Raw genomic sequence first — 17988 nt, 5'->3', positions numbered from 1 at the left:
TTTTACTTCAAATTGTAATGAGATTAATTAATTTCGTCAACGGGAACCAGCCGCTTGGACTAGAGACATGAGTATTATCAGTGGGTGCAGTATGGTATAGCCACGGCTGCATCCCCATCAAACATAAAAGGAAAAGGACAATTTTTTTTTGATGTGGTTTTCCTCCGAGGTAGAACGTGAGAAACTAACAACATAACTAACCGTACTAGATGTAGACAGTATGATGTCGTTAGGTATCTTCAACTCTTGGAACGAGGGATGAATGGAACCGGCCCTATCCTACGCAGCGAAAAGCCGAAGAGCTGTTAGTGCCAATGCAAGCGCAGCGCTAATCGTTCCGCCACGCATGCAGCCAACATTGGAAGTGGGAGCCACGGAAACAGTGCTAGTTGGGGCTGCGCTAGAGTGTCCAGAAACGAAGGAGGTAGTAGGAAGCGTGGCTGTATGTTCGCTGGATGTGCTGGGGGCCTCGGAAGAAGAAAAAGAAGTGGGCTGAACAGTCGAAGTTGGAGGACTAGGGATTTCCGAAGTCGGGGCTTGCTCAGTGGGAGGAACAGAGCCCACAGAAGTTCCAGGAACAAGGGACGCCTCTGGGATTGACGTGACAGGAGAGGTTTCCGAAACACTGGGTTGAATTGGTCCACAGTAGGTCTCAGTGACGGTGACGGTGACAGTGGCAGTCGCTAGAAATGTGTTACTTGGCCATGAAGTTGAAGGTAAGCGATGAAGAAGATCGATGAACTTACTATGACGATAGACAAGTTTGTGGTTAAAAGCAGTGGCTTCGTTGGCCTTGGGGTCTTCCTCAAGAGATTTGTTAGCTGGAGCAATAATGGTATCATGAGACAATACAGGAACATACTTCCGAAGGCATCCATGGCGGATTCATCCCACACCAGGTCAACATCCACATGCCCAACATTTTCTGGCATTGTTAGCAAAATCTCAGCTTTTTGTTGACTGGATGCTGTCCTGTGCCTACTTTCTGCAAAGCTGATAGTGGCCAGCAGGCAAATAGCCAGGGAAATGATGATCTTGTGAGCCATTTCCACTAAATTTGGGAGGGTTCTGCGAATGAATCAAGCGAAAGTAGGAACCTTCAGCAGTGTGGGAGGGTATCAGAAGGAAGAGGGAGCCGTATGGAATGAGCAGGCACGACCAGGGATGAAAAAGAGTACAGAGATGAAGTTGAATGTAGAGTGATGAGATGGAAGAGTAGGATGAAAGACAAAGAAGGAGGGAGGGGGGGATGAAGAGGATGAAGCTGGTAGGGTCGCCGGTCAGGTGTTACTCAAGCAACTCGTCCAGATTTAGAAGGTACGACAGACTCTCTGGTCGTTCCTTCTTGCCTTGGATAATTCCTTCTTTCCCTTTTTGCTCCATGGTTAGACAAACCAGGGACCTGTCTATCAGAAGAATAAGTCAAAGTGACAAATCTGACTGACGGACTGTGTAAAAAAAAACAGACGTAATTTAACACACCCAGCGGGTGAGTTTTGCGGAACAATTTAGAAAATTACAGTAAGCGTACCTGGCCGGTCCTGGATAGCTCCCTACCTAGGTACCTACTCTGTATGTACCGCCCATATGGCATGTCAAGTCCCCACATCGATATCGGCACGCTCCGTGAAGATCCATTTTTCTTTTTTTTTTTTTTTTTTTTTTTTTTTTTTTTCCAAGGAAATCTTGCAGCCACAGGGAAATACAGCAACTATGACGACATCATGCCGCCGTGCACCAGGAGTTCCAGAATATAACCTCCAGTTACACCACCAAAGCCTAATTTCCGCGCGATGGTGGACTGGCGAGACCTCCCTTTAGGGCAACATGCCTAATCACTTAATCTCAGAAAAAAGCAAGCCGGTGCCAATGGAAATTCATGGTCTGAGCGCAGGTTTCGAGTCCTGTCAGAGCTCTACCTAGGTACGCACTAAACGCCCCAAAAGTGACCCTGCATATTACGAGGGAGGGAATTTCGGGACTTACTTGCTCTAGTTTAGACGAACTGAGGTTACTGACTCTACCTTGTAAGTTGTAGGTACTTCATACCTAGGTGCACATGGGCAAACTTGGGATTTTAGTGAGGCTTTTTTTTCTGCTGGATTGTTTATTCTATATCTTGGTATAAGTTAGACTCACCCTATCATAAACCTACTCTAAACCAGCATAGGAAAGTGACAGAAAAAAAAAAAAAAAGGTAAAATCTATTGAGCAAAGATCCAACGTATTCCGAACCGCTGCCCGATCTGACACACTGGAGTAGCCCCATCGTGTTCCACTCCCAAAGGTCCAACCCAACATCCACTGACAGAGCTTTTGTTGTTGTTTTTTTTTTCTCTCTCATGTACGAGACTGCAAAGCATGTTAACACACTTGTTGAACCGAGCCTTGGTCATGATCCCATGGCTCCAAGAAGCGGGGCATAACAACCCAGAATAAAACGAAACCAGAACGCAATTTCGACAAATTGAAATAAGAGGGTATCTATTTCGTGTGCATCGTCCCTCAATCACATCCGCGAAACCACAATGAGAATAATCACGAAAAGAAGCAAGATCTGCCATCATATATTACTGACAGCCAGTGCAATATCACAGCGGCAACAACAACAACAACAACAATAATGACAATGATGACAATCACATAGACGTGGGATATCATAAAAAGGATTAGTATGGCACAAGAATAGCAGTAGAGCAGCATATGTCCATATAAACACAGGGAGTATTATTGTTCGGAGACTCGTTTATTATCCCCGGAACCAACGCCCCAAAGTCAGTGCATAAAAAAAAAAAAAAAAGGAACCAAACTCCGAAAAGAAAACAGAAGAGAACTTGGGCGGTGAGGAAATCGTCCAAAAAATTGAAGCGCACCAGGCGCAGGTGAATTGACTGAGACTTGACGTGAAAGTAGATTGAATTTCGAAAAGGGTCACTGAAGTGGCTCCAAGTCTGAAACTTGATTCGAATTGATCAAAGTATAAGTAGCAATTATCTGCACTGGCCGGGATGAGCTTAGTATCTCAATTTCACTTCTACTGGAGGGGTGAAAGCATTAGTGCCTGCGGTAACAGTGCTACTTTCAAACGGCGCGGTTTCTGAGATTTCAACAACCATATCTTGCCCATCGGGAAGTTCGCGAACCACATCATCGTCGACCATAATCCTAAGGCCATTTTCTTTAACAAGCAGTACGCGCATGATGCGCTGCGGGTCTATTCGTTGCTTCACGGAAATCTTCTCCATCAAGTCACGAACTGTACGCTCGGTAAGATAAACCGCCCGGTAATAGTCGTCCTGATGTTGAGCGTTTCGGGGAAATCGGATGTAAAAGCAAGCGACTAAGATATTGTTTAGCCTGGCAGCCTTTTTGCGGCTTTTGGTTATGCTACTTACTTGGCCTAGGTTGTCGCTCTGCTGGTGGTCTGTAAGTTGGGTCAATGTCCACCGCTTTAATGTAACCCGTAGGCGCGCTGGCGTCTCCCGATGGCACCCTCTGCACTTTCACGGGGTGCTTTAGGAGGGTTCTGTCGCCTTGGACCTCGGATGATGACCGCGAATTCTCTTTGGGAGCGTTTAGCAAATCATAAAAGTCGGACTCGAAGAGAGCACCTTTTTGTTGAGCGTTTGGAGGGTGACATGGGGAACTAATTGACATACTGCTGCTTGTTGGAGATAATGTTTGCAGCGTATTCCTATCCATGCTAAATTGACGGCTAACTCTTTCCTTTTTTATGTAGTTGCGAGAATCGGGGAGTTGAACAGGGTACATGTCTGGGTCATCATTTTCATCCCCCTGGAGTCCCAGAACACTTACAGGCCTGGTCGACGAGAACATGTCCTGCAATAAGGACAGCTTTTCGAGCAGATCATCCCCAACACTCATCTTGCCGGAACCATCTTGTGAACCCGTGGACAGCGTCCGTTTATGCTTGGATATCTTCGCTGGGCGTGGATCCGAGCTCTTGAAAGCGACGGGTCCATTACTGCGCTTGCGCTTACCATAACCGCCAGCGCCCATCTCATTTTGTTGGATCTGCTGTCGAAGCTTCTCAATCGTTTTCCTCACATGTGCGACATCATTGGACAGCTTGCGTTCAGCACCATGGTCTCGGAAAAGCTTGACTTTACAATAACACACTTCCGATTCTTTGCCTGCAGTGTCGGAGGCGCCTCCTGATATCCGTTCTGTCTTGGCGCATAGCCTGACTGGGATACCTTTTACACCTTTTGAGTGACTAAAGTCAGTCGACAGGAAGTTGAAGCGAACAGAGATGGCACATTCCGATGTCCCAGTTATTGGACTCGGGGACCAGGTGACACAGAAGCCGTCAAATGATGAGTGTTCCAGTTGAATTTGCCGACTCTTTTGATCCTCTATCCCTCCCTGAATTGGATCCACATATTCGACAGCCTGGAGCTTGCCACCCCTCTGATGCGCTTCGCTAGACCCCCGTCCTTCTTTCCACAGCTGCCAGCAGGTAGCGGGTTTTAATCGTTGTTCTTCTTCTTGGAATGAAACACGGATAAAAGTTCTGTATTTAACTGGCTGTGAATTTAAAGACGGTGGGTTTGAATCGATAACGGACATGGAGTAGGCCTGGCCCTTGTTGAGATATGTGACAGGAATTTCGTTCTGGTGGGTTATCATAGCGGTGGGAGCACGCAGCGTGACCTGGTACCGGAACCTAGTAGATATACATATGATTAACCACCGGGGAAAAAAAAATTGGCAAGGGGTGCAAAGGGGCCTTAAAACTTACCTTTCGCCTGGGGTTGGGATATCCTGGTTCTCAGAATCTCGCATCGCCGTGGTTGCCATCTGTGGCTGTGTGTTTCCCTGCATATCGACATCATTTAGAGACCCTTCATCAACGGATTCGTCTACGGCATCATAACCTGCGTCGGTCTGGACAAATGCACCGGGTGCAAAGAATGATGGAGGGCCAAAAGGTTGTGGGTTTTGAAAGTGTGGAGGTATATACTGCGGATCATACTGATCGAGAGGCATTCCCGAGCCATCCGTAGGGATGGGCATCTGCTGCGCAATGGAGAGGGGGGTGATCATGTTCATACCCATGCCAGGCGTGTGAAGGTCACCGGCTTGGCTATGGTATATAGCGCCCAGGCCACCGGAATTAGGAGTATAGTAGCCATGTGGTTGGCTCAGAGGGTTAATGAATTGAAGTGAGTTCGGGTCAACCATCGGTGCCATGTATTGCGGGTGCGGGTCTTGCGTGGGCTGCGGGATGGCGTCTGGGTCCATGTTGAACCTAAATTGTAATTCAAGTCAGTAACCACGGTATTTTCCTCGCTTTTGCAAAAGGGAAAGGAACAAATATCGTAACGTACTTAGTTGGAGAAACAGGTTCGAGCGGGACTGTGCTATTAAAATTTCGATCTCTGCGGTGTGGGTTTACTGATTTTGCTGGAAGAACAAGATCTTGGAAGGTTTTCCGGAAACGTCGTATCAACTCATCGTTGGGTTTTTGGGAAGTCTGTCTGGACGGAGAATGAATCCGGTCAGCCCCGGGTTGATCATTGAACCCAATGTGCAGTATGTGCGGGCAATGGAGATAATGGGAGACATACCTGTTGCGAAACATTATAATCTGCTTCGGTCGCAGCGTGTTTTTTTTTTTTTTTACGCGCCCAAACGGTTGGAGTTGGGGCAAGAGGAGAGAAAGCGCAGGTGTAAAGATGACATCCGGATTAACAGAGTAATCCAGATCTCACCTAGCGTCCCGGCCTGTAAGAATCGCAGTCTGGGAGAGATCCCTGTCCCAAACTGCAAGGTTCTTAACTGCGGTCTGGAGACGCAGGCGAGATTTCGATCGTTATGTTCAAATCTCTCGAGACAGCATGCGATCGAACATAGTATGAGAGCGGCCGCAAGATGTGGCAGGTCGAAGATCGCAACAAGATGAGAGTATTGATGGCGAAGAAAGCAAATCTGAACGAGAGCGACGGGTCGGGAAGTGCGAATATATGCAGCGCTCACGAGTTATACAACGCATAAAGAAACGAAGATCTTTGGGAGAAAGTTGGGAGGGGTGGAAGATAGGACTGAGGAAGACAGCGGTATATGAGTGTGCGTATGCGCGCGCTGAGAAAAAAAAAACCTGGGATGAGTGTTTTCCCTCCGACCGAATGAAACAGCAAGAGAGTTGGAGGGGGAGATAAAATGGTTGGAAGAGGGGAGACGGCAGCAATAGAAGTTCTGCGGTCGTGCTGGATGATGAACTAGTAGTCGGTAGGTGCGTAAGAGGGGAGTCTAGTAGTTGTGCTTTCTCCCCCCCCCTTCTACCACAATATTATGAGTGACAACACTTAAAAATGCAGGAAATTAGATTTGAAAAGAGTCGAGGAAGATGAACCCAAGGAATTGTGGAAAGAATGCGATAGTTATTAATAAAAGAGCAGAAAGGGGCGATATGTGAAAAGTATTGGTGGTGGTGGTGGTGATGATGTGTAAGAATGGATGGATGTTGTTCGAGGGCGCAAAGAGGTATAGGTAATAATAATATTGGATTGAAACGAGGAGAAAGAAGAAAACCTTCTAGAAACTCTGTCTCTCTTATATTCTGTCTATTTCCATCACCTTTTTCTGTACTGAGACTCGGTCCTTGTTGTTTCTCTCTCTCTTGGTTCGAGTTATACACCTACAGGTAATTTCTGGGAGATTTTGGCTGGAACGGAATCGGACGGGGGCCCAATGAAGCCTGCGGGGGTATCCACGGTGGAGCATACAGACCCGTATTTAGTAGGTATTATCCCCAAAAATTGTATTCTTCGGTTACAGACAAACAATACAGAACAGTGTATTTTTGGAAGGATTGGAGTGTATGGCTCTGTATTTATCACATTCGTTACTTTGCTCCCCATAGCTTCAGGGGCGTAGTAGACTTTTCGTGCTTCATGTAAAGGGAAAGAGCCCAGTCAAGTACTAGAATCACAGCATATCTTATGGGAAACCAAGTTGGATTGACTCAAACCCTCCGGTCTCTCCGAAAGCAACAAAACCTCGGTTTCATGACAGGAATAAGATCAACTCTAAAATGATGAGGAATGTAATAAAAAATCAAAGCTAAAATTGTCCGATCTCAGAGCCGTTATGGAACTGTCACTAGGAGTAGACTAAAAATGTCAATGGGGGAGGGGCTATTCTTATACCTAACCTCTCCGGGTACTCTAGGTTAAGCCACAGTCGTAATAACCAGCAGCCCAGCACACTACCGCAGGGACCTTCCAATGAATGTGGGCCGTTGAGAAACTCCGGGTACATAGTAAACAGTGGGAATGCCGTCAAATGCTGTCCGGAATAGGTAATACCAACACCCCATGTGCTGTTGAGGAATTTCGGTCGTTGCGAATCTCCGAAGTTATATTATAACCTTAGCTAGCTAGCAAGCAGAAACTATATATCATCAAAGTTCGATCATGCTGGCCCAGGCTCAAGTGTGAAATTAAGGTATATTTCAGGAACTTCTTCGTGGGGAGACTAGGAAACTGTCAAAGCTGAGGTCAATGTTGTAGGAGACTCAACTCATGATCATCCTCAAGACTTCCGGGCACAGGAAGCTTATCCTAAGCGAATCATGGGCTTGAGTGTAAAGTCAGCTATCTAAGTATAGGTAGGTAAAGATTTCGAGGAAGCCTGAGCATCACGTGGCGAGAAGATCGATGTGGTTCTCGCCATTCCCCACCAGATGAAGGGTTCCATATATCCCAATTCAACGAGCAGATCGTCGTTGAATACTGATAGACTATCAATTCCTTGGGATTGAATTAGAATTCCGTTTCGGCTACACTGAAATCATCGCGCAACCACAAGTCGATAGTGGACTGATTCATCCAAGCGCGCCGAGTCTCCGGGGAGATCGTGGTTTCAGCACCAGAATGCTGATAACAGAATCTAGGTAAAATCCGAGAGGTAGATTCCCGGTCAATATACTCGTTCCGTGGGTTATGCCAACAAGACGATTGAGAATTTCCGTGTGGGAAAGATATAGTTAGCAGAAGTCAAACATGAGCACAGGCATGTTCTGGCCCAATGAGCATACAATGTTAAATGGGTGCACCCCATTGAATAGCGCCTTAGTTGCTACTTACGGTAGGTATGGATGGGGTGGCAGAGCATTGCAGGACGACTGACGATGGTCGTTGACGAAAAGCACATCTGGAATCCAAGGCGGTTTGGTGGAAAGATGTCTTAGCGCCATACCCGATATCAACACAGAGACCGTCTGGTAAAAATCGTCTCATTTCCGTACTGGAATACCGATTTGAACCGCCCGGATTGACATCCCGCCAATCAGCAGTCTAAAATACCATCTCCAACGGTTTCAAATACCGGGCCATGTGAGTTTGGTAATACGAGTCTTGCAGGATATAAATGACATAAGCAGTGTATTGTAAGCGGAAATCTGGAGTGAGTCGAGGAACCATTGTTTGGCCCGACGGAGGGAGATCTTTCGTTCCACGCAAAGCGAGAAGAAAAGGGTTGTGCTTCTTTTGGCACCACCCGGAAATGTTTATTTGATACCAGAAGAGGGATCCGATTACCTCATATGTCTCTCGTGCTAACAGACCTCTCGATAATAGCAGTTTGCAATGCATCCATTGACGCTTGTAATCAATTCCAAACACAGCTTGTAAGCTATCAGCGCTTACTCCCATTTGCTGGGCAGACCATCCGGGTGATACCGAAAAGGGAAAACCGGCAAAGGGACGCGGACGCCATCGGGACTACAATCTACCGCTAACTTAATCAAACGCTGATAGCATCATGGTTGCGTCGTACTGCCATCTTGCGCACTAATCAACAATACATCTCGAGAAGAAGATAAGAGAAGCCGTGCTAGTGAGAGGATGAGGAAACTTCCCTCTCTCAGGAGGCACGGGCTTTCTTCGTTGTTTTAGACAAGAAAGATGAAAAGAAAGAAAGGGGGGGGGGGGGGGGGAACCCTCATCTGATTGGTACTGTTAGCCTGACATGTCCACCAAGCAATCAACTTTTCAAGTCCATGCTCCACGATCTACGGAGTAGCGAGGAGTTACGCTGCAGTGTGCACTATGTAGTTCAGACGCTGATCAGAGCCATGATGAGATTAGAGTCCGCTTGCGAGCGATGTTCTAGCCGCTTAGGGGCTCTGAGCACTACCCTAGTCCTACCTAGTAGTACTATGTACGTAGGGACATCCTGCTTCCCATTTGCAAAGATTTGAACTAATCTGCTTCCCCCAATGATTGTGACATTTATGGAGCAGACACACCCATCCTCAAGCAATCAATGATCCATCAATTATTGGGACATACATGGCAACATATAGAATCCATCTTGGATAAAATACCATTCTAGCTTAGTGAAAGTTCATCCATGGATAAAAACAATATGTACTACTCTGGAAAAGGTAACTTTCAGCCCCCCCCCCCGGCGGGACAAGACCCGACAATCTGGTAAGCAAAAATACCAAATTTACGTTCTTCTCTTAGTATCGGGGTTCTTTTTGGTGAAAACTTATTACCACATACAAAGAGGTTCTTTCTACCCTCTAGATATCTTACTGTGAGATTGAATTCATCCGACCTCAACACCTCTCCTCCCTAATTCCCCCAGTTACTCAGATTGTAAACAGCTGTCAGCTATCAAGAAAGACTGAACATGGCATCAGGATACGTAATACCAGAATATGTGAAGGATGAGGGGTTTTATTTTTAGGGTTTAGGGTTGAGGTTTTTTTTTACTCTTAACAGAGGCTAGATCTCGGTGACGACTTGAAAGACAAGCCTTATTGGAATATTCTAATGAGAAACCACCTAGCGATGGAGAGATTTTACCGTAGAATTCCACAGTATGCCAGTGATGGCGATCGTTACGGGGAGCTGCGATGGAAAGCCGCGGCTCTGCCCGAACAATCGGACCCGATTTTGAGGCACCCAGATAGCTGTCCGATGTCCAAAGCGCCACCGAACAGAAGAGGGTCGAACAGAATCAAAATCGTTGACCAAAATCACCAAACCGTTTTCCCAGCCGATCTTTGTACTCCGCTTCTTCCTCCACCTTCTTTTGAATAAAGTCCTCGGCTCCTACGCACCAGTATGGACTGACAGTTTGATCAAACACTCGTTGGCTACAATGCTCCTCACAAAATCTGCGCTGGATATGCTCGTTGAAGACCCGGAGGAGTCCCTTTGGGCTATGTACAGCTTGGAAGTACCAGAAACTTCCTCGATTCCAGCATGTTCTCATGATATGGGCCTGGAAAGCTTTAGAGCCTTGAATCTTTTGCTCCTGTGCTTCGAATATATCTATCAATTCATTAATAATTTTCTCGAAAATCTGTAGATGCTCTCCATGTTCAATGTCATCAATAGGCCGACCAGATAGCCAGTAAGGGGGTGTTTGTAGTTCAACAGGCAAAGAACATGCCCATTCCAGGTCAATAAGAGATGTAATATGCCAGTTATTATCAACAAATATATTACTTGGGTGAAGATCAGTAAGCGTAAAGACAAATGGTCCATTGCGATATTGACGAGATATAAATTGACAGAGGAGACCACGCATTATAGTTAAAGCGGCAAATTGCTCCTGACCGTCATTCAAGTCATGAATGGCATTTGGTTGGTAGTAAATGCGGTTGTCATGGCACTGTAGAAGGTCCAGAATATAGGGCTCCACAGCCCGATAAGTTGAGTCTCTTGGGATTGTAGGAATGCCTTCGTTTTCAAATGTTTGGAGTCGTAGGGTCAAGGGTCGGTTGGTTAAACTGACTTCACCATTATTATTTAAAGTTAGAGACCCTATTTGCGGAAATTGGGTCCGATTTAACGAAACCATAATATTTGCGAGGTCACGAAAGAGAGTCTGCCTGCGTGTCTTATCTTCAAGAAGATGCGTTGCCCAAGAATTAGAGAGCATCTGGCCGTTCTTTATAAAGCTGATGATCATATACCCATTGGTTGTCAATGGGTTCGACCGTCGAAGGCTAACGAAGGGGCATCTCATAGGAAACCCCAACCATGAGCGGATGGTCCGTGTAATGTGCCACTGGAGCCGAGAAATAAAGGATACAGAAGATGGTTTAGCGAACTAGGATAAATAGACTACTTAGTTAATTTGTTTTAAAGAAATATCATTTAGGCCCACTTACAGTCTGCCCATCAGGAAATGCGAACCCGTAGAGGGAGGGAATGGGGACGGCTGGGCAATTCTCATGAATCCAGATGTAGGTAGCTACTTCACACCGCAGTTTTTCATCCACATTTCCAGGGTTATTCGCCTCTCCGACTTTAAAAGGCAGGGGGATTCGAACGAGGACGCGTTCCTCAGACAGCAGGTCAATATAGACTGGAATGCACACGTTGTAGCTTCCAAATAACCAGTCAGCTTCGTCGGATACCCGGCAGTGCTTCGCGTGAAGATGGAAGGACACCAATTCTTCGATATCACTCTTGTGGGAGAGAAAGTACGACCAGAGTTCCTCCTTTTTCTGTGGATAATCTAATCGATGGAGGATATTATCGTCATCTGTCAAGGCGTCTTCTAGGGAGATGTTGTTTCCTCTGAGAAGAGGGAGGGTTGTTGTCATTTTAAAACTATTCTACCCTATGTAGGGAAGAACACCTCCAGAGGCCCAAGTTGCTCACAAAAATGCAGGGCAAAACCTGTTAAAGTGAGTTATTGATTACATAGTTGACCATCTGAGGACTACCTCGATACGCACCCCTATTCCGATATCACGTGAACCACGGATCATTCGTTTATCCGTGCCGGTGGAGAGGGTCTCAAGTGGATCCGCCCTTCAACTATAAATGCTTCCAAATCCAATCGCTCTGGTCCCTGCACAGAACGAAAACCAAGGGGCTGGTAGAATTTTACCATGTTACAGGAGATGTTGGTGTGGGGGAGAGAGAAAAAAAAAAAACTTGAATGATCAAACGGTGAGATGTCGTTTTATACGTCCAGGTGTGCATACCTTAGGTACCTTAGGTAGGTTTCAAAGTATCTTGACCTGAAGTAGGAAAGAAGTGCTGGAAGTGCAAGATAGGTAAATTAGTTAGATCCTACCTGGTACCTAAGGTAAGCATCAACCATCAACCACTCTTCATACTAACCCATATATACCTAATCTGAGGGTTTCTAGTTTTATTTGTACTTGGTTTCCAACAGTTCTTTTTGTAGACAGCCTCTAAGAGTGATATATATCTTTTGCACCTGCATTATTCTGGAGCATGCTATGCTGTTGGGACCACTAATCTAACAAGAGGATAAACAATCCTGGGACAGTGATCTCTATCTATCATATTGAAAGCTACTTGATGTAGGTAATATGGTGCTGTGTATCTCATTTTACCCTTCTCAGCTAGAAACAGATATAATGCATGTGGTATATATAATCTATGAGCCACCCAGCGAATTATCAAATTATGTGTAAGAAACACAGCAGTCAACAAGCCATGGTCCACAAGTCCTGCTTGTCCCATGGCATACATTACTGTGAATGCTGCATGCGCCATGTAATCAAACTCCCAAACATAAGCATCACAAAAGACAAAGCAAACCCAGAGCGCCGCCCATGTGAACAAGAATGAAAAGGATATAAACATTGACCCTCCTGAACATGAGATAAAATAAATGAGCGCATCATGTATAGCGATGGTATGTCACGCATTGCAGGCCCTGCAGCTCAGCTATAGTCTCTTATAGCTCTGAAATGTGGGTGTATCCGAGCAAGATTAAATTGTGGCAAAGAAAAAAAAAAAAAAAAAAAAAAAAAAAAAAGAGAGAGAGAGAGAGAGAGAGAGAGGGAGAAAGAAGAAAAGGAAAAAAGAAAGGGCAATCTAGAGTTTGCGGGGAGCCCAACAGACTCAAGTTGACCGATGGAACCGGATGTAGTGTCCCAAAGTACCGTGGTGGAGCTGGGATTTAGAGTAGGGTTGAAACCTTGGGATGAAGGAGGGTGCCCGCAAGGCACGAATCCTGGGATCGTTTCTCTATACGGACGTGAGGTGTTTATGGGGCGGTCATCTCCTCGAGGGGAAATCAGTGCATAATGATTAGAGAGAAGCCATCGACCCATTCGCCACAGGATCCTGAGATGCCTGCAACTTTATAACCCAGAGGAGGGATCAAGTTGTACCTGGAATAGAGAAATCAGCACAAGACAGCCGCCATACGAACACCAAAACACAAGAGTTTTCTCGTACCCTGAACCCCCACGGGCATTACCAAAGATGCCGGATTTTCTCCCCAGGCTAGTCAAAATCTCAATAGCGTCAATCCATTCTCCCGCACGGATATAGAAACCAAGAAGAATCTCGCCGCGTCGAGTATCTGGATGCAGTTAGCAATCAAACACGATCTTCCGTAACGGAACATATTGCGAGGGCTTACCAAGCACAAAATCATCACCACCAGGCTTTCCTCCCCTATTGCCAAATAATTGGCTGGTAGCATCCTCATAGAAAAATTCCAGTCCATTCACTGCTGCCCCGTGGTACACCTTGACTGACGTAAGAAGTTTGGTGGATTCGAAAGCACAGTCTAAAAGCAGTTGATTTGGCTGACTCCCTGGCAATTGCGATTGGCCAAGTTTACATCCGCGGTAACCAACCCCCTTGGGAAGTTTCACCTGAGAATTTTTGGTCTTCAGACTACTGATGGAGCCAACGGCATATACCCCAAGAGCGCCAGACAGCGCAGACAGTCTGATCTGTTTTTTCTTCTCCTTCTCGCTGCCGAAAACGCGCTGTCGGAGTTCGCTTTCTGTCAAAACAACCTGCCTCGGTAGTCCGTTGCTGGTGGATTCACTATTGACGTATTCGATGAAATTTCGGCTGACTTGGTCGCCCTCCGCGTACAGTTCTATAAATGCGATTCCAGTCGTGGCTGTGAGCAAGATCTTGCCGTTCTCGACTGGCCAGACCTGAACGCTGTCGTCCGAGCTGATGGGGGGATCGCCAGGGAGCCGGAAACAAGGGTGGAAGCGGAAACGTAAGGCATCCAGGCGATGCCACCCACACTCGTCTTGGGGTAGGCATGGGTTTAAGCCTTGGATTTTTGTTCGGGTCGAAAAGGGCTCACGGGTCATAAACGATCGGTTGAGGCGCACATAGTCTCGTAGCATAATCCCCGACTCTTGATGCGGGCAGCCAAAGAGATGGCCAACTTCGTGAAGATGAGCCCCAATCCCTAGATTAGCCACCTCCCAGCTGGATCCGGCCTCGCCATGGTCGTTGGCGATGTAATCCGTGTTGGTTCGAGTGCAATCAGAAAATGCGTCGACCACATCCTCCAGACTCGACGGGTAGCTTTGGAGACAATGGGAGCCGAACATTGCCATCTTCAGGTCACCCTGGCCCGAACCCAGGGCGGCATGGCCGGTAATGGTTTGGGATTCCGTATCCCAATGAGAGTCGAGAAGCAGGACAGATACATACTGTTTTTGACCCGGTTGCAAGTGGAAGTGGGCTTTGACGGCTTCCTGAGCGATCTGGAAGAGGTCGTCCTTACGTGTGGCGGGGCCGTATTGCTGAGCGCACTCCAGGTCCCGTAACTCTGCGACAGTTTTATCAGTACGAACGATATGAACCTTGGCTTCGTTCCGCATCTGGCCATTCGTGGCATCGCGCTGACTCAAGGTGCCTGGCTGCCATTCTTCTTCGAAACGGAAGCACCTCCGTCCGAAATTATTCCGGAACATTTGCTCCCCAGTGAATGCTTGCCAGAGGTATGCAGCCATGCGATATTTTCGAATCGCGGTTTCCAGGTTATTGCCTTCCTTTTGTTTTCGCTCCGGAACCGCATCGAATGTTCCGTCGGAGTCCTTTCCGAGTAGTATCACGAGATGCAGAGGCGGAGAATTAACCAGGGGCAGATAGTTGACACAGATCCAGGACGAATGGGTGGCCTGGTGAAGACTGGTGGATGATGATTTGGTCGAGGTGAAATCAAAGCGAAGACGGTTGGGTCCTGGAGCTAGATGTACAAGAGCTTTGAAATGGGAGGATGTTACTGGCCACGTCACGGGTGGGAAATTATCTTGATGATGAAAGACGGTCACATTTCCATCGAGTGGGCGTTGTCTTGGATCTCCGACTTGGCCATATACCAGTAGAACTTTTTGATGTACCTGCGCAGGAATGAGCTGGAGCCCGACCACTGACCGGCTAGTAGGGCCAGACAAGACTTGGAAAGGAACGCACCCATGAGTTTTCCGAGATGGATATAATTCTCGGGGCATATGGAGAGGATGGTTGTGGCGATCGAGCGGCGCCATTGATGGAAGGCGAGCTACCACCCTGTAGAAATCAAAGCACGATGGTCAGAAGAAGTTACACGGGCCAATTGGCGCGGGGGGGGGGGGTATATTTTTCCACATACAAAATAGCTGTTCCGCTGGGAGGGTGGCATCAGGGGAGGCGGTCGTGGCTGCGGCACAGGAAGGGAAGGACTTGTGCCGTTGGTGCTGCCATTGGATTCACTCAGCGCGGGGAGGTTATGGGAGGAGAGATTGGGTTTGATGGAGGATGGAGGTGTGACGGAGCTGTACGAAGCTGTATCGAGGGTCGAGGACGACTTCCCCGAGGTCATTTCACCATTGGACTGGGATTCATTGGATTTGGTCTCTGTTGATTTTGTGGTACGGAAGCTCGCTCTGGAGCGACGACGGAGCTGCTTGAAGAGGGGCATGATGAGGATGGTGACAGAGCTGAGAAATTATATTAATCTTGTTCTTCTTCTTGTTGTTGTTGTTGTTGCTCTTGCTGCTTGATCTGGAATGCAACGGGGAGAAGAAGAGGCAGTAGTAACTGAGGTATAGAGGACTGGATGAAAAAAGGAAGGAAAGAGACGTTTCTTGCTGCTAGGAGCCTTTGGGTATTTTTTTTTTTTTTTCAAGTCACAGTCCCCCGAGGAACTGGTCAGAAAATTAAGAAGAGAAAACAAAACGAGTGACGAAGCTGATCAGAAATTTCTTCCTTTCTTTTTAGCTTGATTGTATTCTTGATTCACGACCAACAGGTGGTGAGTAGTTAGAGCCGATCTGGACAGATAGTAGGCGACCGTTTGCGGTGGTGGTTGATGAATGATTGGAACAAGCAATCCCCGCATCCACTAGAAGGTCAGGTACAGAGGAGGAAGGAAAAGAAGTCGTTCATTAGTGGAGGACAGAAGAAAAGAAACGAGAGAAGAAGTGGAAGAAGAAGAAGAAGAAGAAGAAAAATCCAAGTTGGATGGATAAACAGATAGGTAACAGGGAAAAGAATGCAATCACTAGCGATCCAAGCGGGGAGATTTCATTTGGATCAGAATTAGTAACTGATAATAATACATAATAATAACTAACTAACTGGGTCAAATTGTCTTCTGGTGTTAAAGTGAGACACTTGCTGTTCGACCAGGACCAGTCAGAGATAGATAACTTCCTTACTCTCTTTATTTCTTTTCTCATACTCAGCAATCTTAACAGGAATATTATTCTTCTTCTTCTTCTTCATACAGTGGGTCACTACCAGCCAACATCATATTTGCGAATAGACGAAGTGTGTGTGTGTGGGTTTGAAGACTAGTTTTAGTCTCACCACTAAAACGACTAGATCCAGAGATCGTCTGCTATATTTGGCGTGCACCAGTGACCAGGATTGCTGTCGTTTATTGTTCTGCACCTACTCCGTACTTACTTCCTTTACCTAGGTATGCCAGAACCGAGGGATGACCAGGAACTGGCTTCTCTCTGGCCCCTTTCTCAACCACTCCCTAGAATGGACTCTGATGGACTCATGGAGTACTGCTAACTAGTGTATAGTGAGTGGCTCCTCACGTTCCAAACTAAGAAAAGGAGATCGCGAACTACCAGATCGTCATCTTCCGCTTATTGGCGAGTTACATGTTATACCAAGCATACAGAATCTTGTTCAGTTATACCAGACATAAGAAGCTTTCGAATGCTGACCACGTCGCGCATATCTCCGTCTCGTAGTTTCTCTGGTGGATCTGGTTGGACTCTTGATCTTGATTGTTGCTTCCTTTCCCCTTAATCTCTCTTAGTCGTTGCTCCAACGTCTCCATAATGATCGCATCGTTCTCCTTCTTGCTCTCCGCTTGAATCTTGGTAATATTAGGTATCCTTACTGACCCCTTCAAAACCAAGACATGTTTGACTGGTTTCGGGATCTTACATCTGTCATCAGATTCATAATTCAACCTCTAGAACAACCCCTCGCGAGGATTCGATCTAGGGACAAAAAGCTCACTCGCCAGCCAGCACTTCTGACACTAATCGAAATGAGGAAAAGAACTTGGTCCGAGCTATGGCAGGATATCGACCGGAATGGACGAGAGATTCGGGCTAGAACATGGATATTACTGCCACTTGCATGATTCCGCCCGGGTATGCGCTGGATACTCGCACTGATCGACAGTGGAATGCTGGGGCCCGATAAAAGGAGGAGGAATGGAGGGAAGATGAATCGGAGAATTTGCTGGCATTCCAGAGAGTGGGCTGTCCCAGGGACCAGAATTTTTCTACCTGCGCAGAAGGAGGTCGGTCGGTCGGTCGGTCGGTCTCCAGTCTAAGGGACCGTAAGGATGCTTTGTTTAATCTGAGATCGAGAACAGAGTTCCCTTCCCTTCCGTCCAGATGAAGTGTACGGACAACTGTAAGTCGAGAATTCATTCACTTAGATCAATTGGAATGTAGACGAACCAGGGATACTTTGTGATGGCACGCGTTTTGCTCCACCCAGACAAAAAAGTTCCTGCGTATTTTCTTCTCCCAGACAACACACCCGGAAAATCAAATTGCTTCCTTTCCTTCTATTATCATCAGTATTATTTCTTCACTGCCATTTGACTCCGTTCCGAGGCAGTGGTGCTCGTCATCGACTTCAGCTCGTCTTCTTCCCCAGGAACTAAACTGCCCTACCAAACCCGCCTAACTCATCCCCGTGCTCCAATTGGGCTTCCTTTCCAAATTCACTCCTT

The 17988-nt window shown here is 46.7% G+C and overlaps 7 protein-coding genes across 7 annotated transcripts; all 7 read right to left on the bottom strand.

The window, feature by feature from the left end:
• Positions 1 to 21: 21 nt before the first annotated feature.
• On the bottom strand, positions 22 to 1236 carry P175DRAFT_0522990 (uncharacterized protein). The gene is made up of 4 exons (XM_040899290.1): positions 983 to 1236; positions 863 to 925; positions 747 to 800; positions 22 to 683 (listed from the first exon to the last, which is right to left on the bottom strand). The coding sequence occupies exons 1-4, from the start codon at positions 1044 to 1046 to the stop codon at positions 280 to 282; spliced, it is 585 nt and encodes a 194-aa protein (XP_040753167.1). The 5' UTR covers positions 1047 to 1236; the 3' UTR covers positions 22 to 279.
• A 1778-nt stretch (positions 1237 to 3014) lies between these two features.
• Positions 3015 to 5265, bottom strand: P175DRAFT_0508692 (grainyhead-like protein; the record flags this gene model as incomplete). Its single annotated transcript, XM_040898373.1, has 3 exons — positions 3015 to 3340; positions 3396 to 4687; positions 4763 to 5265. 3 exons carry the CDS (start codon positions 5263 to 5265, stop codon positions 3015 to 3017), a joined length of 2121 nt encoding a protein of 706 aa, XP_040753166.1.
• Positions 5266 to 7446: 2181 nt separating this feature from the next.
• Positions 7447 to 8142, bottom strand: P175DRAFT_0500650 (uncharacterized protein). Its single transcript, XM_040896997.1, has 2 exons — positions 8063 to 8142; positions 7447 to 7992 (listed from the first exon to the last, which is right to left on the bottom strand). Exons 1-2 carry the CDS (start codon positions 8083 to 8085, stop codon positions 7788 to 7790), a joined length of 228 nt encoding a protein of 75 aa, XP_040753165.1. The 5' UTR covers positions 8086 to 8142; the 3' UTR covers positions 7447 to 7787.
• A 1626-nt stretch (positions 8143 to 9768) lies between these two features.
• On the bottom strand, positions 9769 to 11677 carry P175DRAFT_0477291 (uncharacterized protein). The gene is made up of 2 exons (XM_040895315.1): positions 11156 to 11677; positions 9769 to 11094 (listed from the first exon to the last, which is right to left on the bottom strand). Exons 1-2 carry the CDS (start codon positions 11591 to 11593, stop codon positions 9994 to 9996), a joined length of 1539 nt encoding a protein of 512 aa, XP_040753164.1. The 5' UTR covers positions 11594 to 11677; the 3' UTR covers positions 9769 to 9993.
• Positions 11678 to 12086: 409 nt separating this feature from the next.
• P175DRAFT_0199286 (uncharacterized protein) lies at positions 12087 to 12829 on the bottom strand. Its single transcript, XM_040892566.1, has one exon. The coding sequence runs from the start codon at positions 12609 to 12611 to the stop codon at positions 12240 to 12242; it is 372 nt and encodes a 123-aa protein (XP_040753163.1). The 5' UTR covers positions 12612 to 12829; the 3' UTR covers positions 12087 to 12239.
• Positions 12479 to 13174, bottom strand: P175DRAFT_0199310 (uncharacterized protein). Its single transcript, XM_040892567.1, has one exon. It carries the CDS (start codon positions 13082 to 13084, stop codon positions 12692 to 12694), a length of 393 nt encoding a protein of 130 aa, XP_040753162.1. The 5' UTR covers positions 13085 to 13174; the 3' UTR covers positions 12479 to 12691.
• Positions 12789 to 15869, bottom strand: P175DRAFT_0500649 (zinc metalloproteinase family protein). Its single transcript, XM_040896996.1, has 4 exons — positions 15388 to 15869; positions 15210 to 15305; positions 13399 to 15136; positions 12789 to 13338 (listed from the first exon to the last, which is right to left on the bottom strand). Exons 1-4 carry the CDS (start codon positions 15694 to 15696, stop codon positions 13115 to 13117), a joined length of 2367 nt encoding a protein of 788 aa, XP_040753161.1. The 5' UTR covers positions 15697 to 15869; the 3' UTR covers positions 12789 to 13114.
• Between the last annotated feature and the right edge of the window lie 2119 nt (positions 15870 to 17988).

This window comes from Aspergillus ochraceoroseus, assembly GCF_002846915.1.
Source record: "Aspergillus ochraceoroseus IBT 24754 chromosome Unknown P175scaffold_3, whole genome shotgun sequence".
In the NCBI taxonomy this organism is placed as follows: domain Eukaryota; kingdom Fungi; phylum Ascomycota; class Eurotiomycetes; order Eurotiales; family Aspergillaceae; genus Aspergillus; species Aspergillus ochraceoroseus.
The sequence above is the reverse complement of the archived record's forward strand: the minus strand, read 5'-3'. Positions and strand labels throughout refer to the sequence as shown.